This window comes from Dicentrarchus labrax, unplaced genomic scaffold, assembly GCF_905237075.1.
Source record: "Dicentrarchus labrax unplaced genomic scaffold, dlabrax2021, whole genome shotgun sequence".
NCBI lineage: Eukaryota > Metazoa > Chordata > Actinopteri > Moronidae > Dicentrarchus > Dicentrarchus labrax.
In genome coordinates this window covers 7430193-7437368 of record NW_026136702.1, presented here as the reverse complement: position 1 = coordinate 7437368, position 7176 = coordinate 7430193, and the positions used below count along the sequence as shown (strand labels likewise).

The 7176-nt window shown below is 42.2% G+C and overlaps 1 protein-coding gene across 1 annotated transcript in view; it reads left to right on the top strand.

Moving 5' to 3' along the window:
- Window positions 1–294: 294 nt before the first annotated feature.
- Window positions 295–7176, top strand: part of itga9 (integrin, alpha 9) — a 49302-nt gene continuing 42420 nt past the window's right edge. Inside the window, exons 1-4 of the mRNA XM_051377271.1 lie at window positions 295–732; window positions 1022–1149; window positions 2761–2867; window positions 5143–5266. Coding sequence (XP_051233231.1) covers window positions 542–732; window positions 1022–1149; window positions 2761–2867; window positions 5143–5266 — 550 coding nt within the window. The 5' untranslated portion in view covers window positions 295–541. The remainder of the gene's footprint in view (window positions 733–1021; window positions 1150–2760; window positions 2868–5142; window positions 5267–7176) is intronic.

Genomic DNA, 7176 nt, shown 5'->3' with positions numbered 1-7176 from the left:
TCTCAGTTTAGGTGAGTAGCGCCCCCAAAGCCCACGGGTGAAATGTGATGCTTTGCGCCTCAAAACCATTCGCGTCTCTCCATGACCGCGTTACCCGTGTTAGTGCACCAGAATAAAAGCAGCAAGTTCCGATTTCACCTTTCACAATAAAAAAAACCCTTTAAGAGTTTGAGCGGTTAAACCAGCAGCTATGCTTTTATTTTCAGCGACACCTCTCTCATTTCCGTTCTTATCCCGGCAACCTCTTCTCAACTTGACGCAACTGACCGCATTTATCTCCGCGACAGGGAGCCTGCGAGCAACAACTTTCTCAGATTGACACAGAATGGAGAGAAGCTGACGCACCGTTATTTACCGGACCGTTAACTTTCCTCCTCAAGCTTTTCCTCATGCCATCGCAGCCTACATGCTGCGCTAGACTAGGAAGAAACAAGTGAGAGATAGTTTTGTAACAGTTTGACCACTGAAGAGCTGACAATTCCTCCTTATTGTTTTTTTCCCCCCTTTCTTCTTTTTGGACACTTTCACCGCGTTATTACGCATGATGCGCAAAGGGATGGCTTCACTTCGGAGGCAAAAAACGGGATTACAAAATGTTTTTTATGTCTGTCTCTCTATTTCAGTGGCTTATTCTTACAATATAGACTTAGAACATCCTTTGGTGTTCCGAGGACCAAATTCTAGTTTTTTTGGGTATTCTGTGCTGGAGCATTATCATGACAACACACGCTGGTGAGTCCCATCTTGTTATGTTCCTGGGAATGCTGTTATTTTCTGTCAGTGATGCAATGAATTTGTACTTTTGAAGCAAAAGTTGACGTGTCTCCAGAGCTCAGGCTGCATCCACACCCAATAAATGCAAAACAATCATGTGTAAAAGCAATCTCTGTTCGTGCTGTAACTGTTTCTGCAGGCAACAGATTTTCTTTTTTTATATAAAAGTTTTCAGTGACACAGATTTAAAGATACTGTAAGGTGTGTCGGCTGTGTCCCATCCTCTCCACTCTCCTCATGTCTGCAGGCTAATAGTGGGGGCTCCGAGGGCAAACTCGACCTACAGTAGCTCTGTGCACTCCCCTGGAGCTGTATATAAGTGTCGAGTTCACAGCAACCCGGAGCGACGCTGCACAGAGATGGATCTGGGCAGAGGTCAGTCACCGCTGCATGCAGCAGGAATACAAGAGCATATATACACTAACTGCAACCTCAGAGCAACACATGCACTCACACACAACTGCACAACTGTGTGTGTGTGTGTGTGTGTGTGTGTGTGTGTGTGTGTGTGTGATAATTCGGAAATAAACACATAAAAGTTCACTATCTGATTCTACAGTACACACACACACACACACACACACAACACACACACACACACACACACACACACACACACACACACACACATGCTGGCCTTCGCTGTAGCTTTTTCTTGTCCACTCTTTCTTGCATAAACTCCCCGAAGCATCTGTTTTGTTTTATCAGAATAATGCAGCCTTATCCTGCTACTCTTAAAAGTGCTACAGTTGTTCTTTCAGTTCTCAACCTGCTATATGAAGACGTGCAAAAGAAAAGGGGTGTTCTGTGTGCAGAGGTCTATAAATATTTTGATAAATATGATTTATGCTCCTGCTAATATTTTCCAAGCACATGAGCCAAAAAGTTGAGCTTCAACCCCCCCCCCAAAAAAATCCCCCCAAAACCCCCAGCAGCTCTGTTCTTGTGGTCAAAAAAGCCGGGCTGCAGGCATGGCTTTAATATTAACACCCGTGCTCAGTCAATGTGTCACCAAAAGACAAAAAACAATATATTATGACAATGAGTGAGTTCGTCTTGGTGCTCAGAGAACTGCATGGACCAGAGGACCTGGACTCCAATGGGCCTCTGGGAACCTGCAGCACACTGACACAGAGAAACACTCAGAGCTACATGCCATTGTCCTGAATCAATTGTCTTCAGGGAGAAAGAGAATAAAACTTGGGAAAAGGGGGGGCAAGTAAGGGAAATATCTGTTATTTAAGATTTGGACTCCTAAAAAGAAAAACAGTCCCTGACTTTTCAAAGTGCTGTGGATCTTTTTCTTGGTTTTATTCTCCTTATTATGCACATTTATGTTGATGTTACTTTTACTAGATTTATGTTCTCAATCATCTTTATGATTTATGGTCTTCATAAACTGGTCCAGTTCTAGCATTAAGTGGTAAAAGATACCCATAAGTAAATCATACAGTAAAGTATTTGTTCTTTGGATTTTTACATGTGTAGGTGGACTTCTGACCAAACAATCAATTGATTAATTAAGAAATTAATTGGTTTATGAAAGGAACATTAATTGTATCCCTAAAGAAATCCTTATAAAAATATTTTTGTTTATATTATTTATGTTATGTGTTGTTGTAAAAAATTTAATATCAGCCAATATATTTTCACACTTGGTTAACAACATCAAAAATACAGTGTCACTGCGCTATACTAAACGTCATAATAGATTTATTTCTCTGAGTAAAGGTGCCTTACAGTACTGACTGTACAGTAACAGAAGGGTTGTTGTGAAATCCTTCAAATCAGCAAAAAACATTGCCTTGATCTACATTACTTCAAACTGTCAACTGTGTAAAAAACACTCACATATTCAGCAGAAATAAAGAATAAAACCCGGAACTGAAAAAGCTGACAATGACTGCCAAGTAACAAGTTACTTGCTCCAAGACATCCTCTGTCTTGATGAGTCAACGTCTGCAAACTGCTCTCATTGTCTTTCAGGAAACAAGCCAAGAGAGTCGTGTGGGAAGACGTGCCAGGGAGACAGGGATGACGAGTGGATGGGGGTCAGCCTGGCCCGCCAGGACAGAGCCAATGGCAAAATACTGGTGAGTTCAGGGACACGACGCCCCAGTCACTAAATTCGCTAAATTATTTAATGTGAACCATGTACACTCGTAAAAACAGACCTAATTATACCGACATCATTGTTACAAATGTCTTACCATGAACCACACTGTTAAACCACAGCTGGTCTCAACATTACAGCCCTCCTTTAGCATAAAGGCCTTTTCCTTCCATTCAGAGTTACATGCTTACAAGCTCTGAATTGGAAGTGAAAACTGAACTTAAATGAGGATTTTTTTCAGAGGTGGAGTAACAACTAAAGTCAGACAGATTTGGAAACTGCTGCGTGGTTACATAATACTGTGAAACATTTACCTCGTGTTTGGAGTTGGACGAGTCAGTGGAACAGGTTTTTGTCAAGAGTAGATTGTTGTTTATGAAAATTGAGAGAGGGATTTAGAGAAATAGACTAACTAGTGGTGCTAATCCCAGAGGTGCTCGGCTGGGTATTTGCACAGAGATCATAGGGCAGCTGGCAGAGTTTGTTTAGGCTTCAGCCCCTCTGCGGTGGTCCCGTCCAAGGGCAGCCTTTCATTAAACGTTAACCCCCCCGTCTCCTGTGTGGTAGGTAGCGAGGGAACTTGCAGACTTCCAGGACAATTTAAAGGGTGACCAGTGGACTGAAAAACTCATGAAACACTCATGACAGGTGTGAATGTGCTTGAATACCTGTTGCTGATTGACCTCCTCCTCTGGGAGTAAAAAAAAATCATAAGAATTCCTCCCTCCACAGGCGTCCAGATAACTGTTTGGCCGGTAAACCTCTATTCCTTTCAATATGTTTGTCTTTGGTGCACTTTTTTTTGTAGCTCAGTGGAATGTATTGGCTTGATTTTCAAACCATTACCCTTGGCTTTATTCGTCGGTCAGGCCGTCAAAATTTGAGGACTTCTTGGAGTTGTCAGTCTTGGGGATTCAAGTGTAGAGCTGTAGAACAGCAAACAGGGTTACGATAAAAGAAAGGTTGTGGCTTTCCAGAGCCACGTGTTGCTGTGCCTCTCTAAAGCACAAAGATGTTTTTTTTTAATTCTCATCTGAATGGACTCACGTTTCTGTGCAACAGGAGGGAAACGGCTGCTTGGCAGATGTGTATTTTGGTGATTTCATCTTTGCTTTCAGTGGAGCCTGTGTTTGTGACCAGTGAGCCCTTTAACTGAACAGGAACATGACAACAGCACAGGCTCCATACTCCAAACATAAAAGCCTTCTTTGCTGCGTCAACAGAACTCGTCAGCTGCTGCAAGAGCTCCTTTTTGCTATGTTTATGTCAGGTGATTGATCTTTTTTTTAAAGAATCTGCCTCTACTCAAGAGGGAGCGTTCATGCTGCATTGCTACTACTGTTGGCTAAGCTGTCCTTTGAAACACAAGTGTTTCTCAACATAGCATCTTGCTTCCAGACAGTCATCTGACGCTCCGTGTGCGCCCACAATCTGCCGAACTCTTATATTCATTTAGATTGGCTCTCTGTGTGTCTGTGTGTCTGTGTGTCTGTGTGTGTGGGGAGTGTACTGGGGGAGTTAAACAGTGCAAAGGGAAATGAAGTGAACTTTGTCTGCACAGAGGCGTCCAGATCTGTCCCCAGAGCCACAGGAGCCCCACCACCAACCCCCCCCCCCCCCAGTACTAAATTATTACCACATTTACACATTTATGTGGCCCGATTTGTGCAGAGTTTGAAATCTAGTCTATGTTATCCTGTTTGCTTACCGATCTGTGGAAGGAAAAACACAGCAGTGAAATATTGTGTGGAGAATTACTCACTGTCAGTTTTAGAAATGTACCCCCTGTTTCAGCAGCAGCATGATAATGTAGGAGTTGGTTCTTTGTCTTTTGATCCACTCTCTTTTTTTTGCTGTCTGAACTTTTGGCTTCTCCAGCTGCCTGTGAAGCCTGAAGGAGCTGTTTTGAAATTAAAACCTTTAAAACACAACTGTTACTGTGAAGATTTAAATTTGTATTTTTTTTCGCTGCACATGAAATGCTGCTTAGGAAACACAGTTCTCAAGATGCTGTTGAGATATTCACACCACAGACCATGGCTGTTATGGTCAGGGTTATGGATGGGCTTTAATTCCCCCTCTCATTGACGATCATTTGACAGCCACAGAGACGCACTGACTCCAGCCCAGCGAGGAAGAGGATTAAACTATCAGCGTGGTCGAGGAACGCCTGCCTGCAGTCTGAAAGTGTTTGTGTTTACAGACTAAACGTGTGTCTGAACTTGTTTTCCTTTCCTGCTTTTTTTCCCTTGCAGGCTTGTGCCCACCGCTGGAAGAACGTCTACTACGACTCAGAGCACATCCTTCCACACGGATACTGCTCCATCATTCCTCCCAACCTTCAGGGCAGGACGAAACCGCTCATCCCTTGTTACGAAGGTACAGTGACGGCACCATGGCGGGCAAGCACATCACACATTTGATTTATATTTTCATTAATTTTAACCCATATGAATGACATCAACACTAGAAAAGATCAAACGCATTGCTGGGGGTGAGAGGTCTTGTTCATTACTCCAGTGGCTCCCAATCCTTTTGCCTCATAACCCCTTAAAATCAAGACAGGTGTTGATATGAGTTGTGTGCAGTTTAATTAGATATTTTCTTCTTCCATTGTTTAATTTTAAGGGTTTTTTTTAAGATCTGAAGATATGTTTCATAAGAAAAAAGAATAAATTTGAGTTAAATCAGAAAAAACGATGATGATAATTGGGTGTAAGGGAAATATTTTTTTGCCACACTAGAGGTGCGGCTCGAGGGATTGCGATATTGGTTGGTCAACCCACCACTTTGGTTCAGACTGAAAAATGTCAACAACCACTGGATGGATTAAAATAATTAACTCTGGTTCAGACAATCATGGTCTCCAAAACGAAGGAGCCTAAAGACTTTGGTGATCCGGTGCAACCATGCAGTTCACATTTGTGGTTTTAAGTGAAATGTCTCAACAGTAATAAATTGCTATGAAATCCTCTCAGTATCAATCAGGCCATGTAATGTTACAAAATAACTGGTTTGTGCAATGTGTTGTCCGACCACATCGGAAATGAAAAGTGTTTGTAGTTGTTCCAAATGGTAACACTGGAAAAGGAGGTGAATAGCCAGAGGACACAATATCGTTTATATTAAATTTTTAACGTGTGGATAATATATTTCACAGTCTCTGCTGGAAGGTATTCAGAGGTGTGTACTTAGTTCTTCACATGGAAAGTGACAGGATCGTCAGACATCTGAAAGGTGTCATGGGAGGCTGTTTTCTGAGGTTTTTTGAACATCTAATAAGTAGTTCTGATGAAGCATACTGGCTCCTTAAGAGGGCAGTTATTATTGTTATTGTGAGTATGTTAGCATGCTGACATTAGCATTTACAGCTTCACAGAGGCTGGATCATGGCTGTAGACTAATCTTGTTTATTCATAATTCCTTTCATCATTTTGTGACCCCACAGATTTATCTTGGGAGTCCTTGAGGGGTCCAGACCACCAGGTTGAGAGCCACTAGCCTGTTTATACTCTTCTGTGGTTACGCTTTATCATGGCACGTGATCTGTGCAGCCAGCACCATCAGTGCAAAAAACCCCACATCTGCTTCTAGCCTCTGATTGGTGTTTTGGCACTGAAGACTAGTAGCAGGAGAGCCTTGAAGTGTGATCGCTCTCCCTCAGTCCAACACGAGTACTTTGGCAAGAGCCCACTCCTACTACTGAAGGACACACAGTTTGTTAAACCGAACATACGAGTGTTTGTCCCACTGAGATGGAGAGTTTGTATTCCCGATGCACCTTTTCGCAAAAGAAAAACATTTTCACAAAGGTGTAATTATGCCAGCGTTGAATGTAGAAGTACAGATTTTGGCTTGATTTTGCAGAAATCAGGTGCTTTTAAGGACAGAGTTGCTAGCAAGGAAGATAAATCAGATTTTTGTTATGATTGTAGTAAATCATATCCATTTGGGCTGCAGGTTGTTATCCTGTGTGCACCCCCTACAACACTAAAAATCAAGTTCCATTTAAAGAATAGTGTACTGTATGATATTTTAAGCTGACTCATGCAAATGTGTTCTTCATATGTTTTGATATGTGACTCAGAGCTATTTATCAAAATCTGTTTTACAAATTAATTGTGCTGCCAGGTCAGGATTTCACTTCCTTCCGTAACTCTTGTTGCCAACCGTTGTGGACAGACAGACTTTGCATGGGACTGTATTTACAGTGCATTTTGCACTGATCCAAGCTCAATATTTTTGTAATCTGAGAGCACTGTGTACCCCCCCCCAAGAAAGAGGTCCTC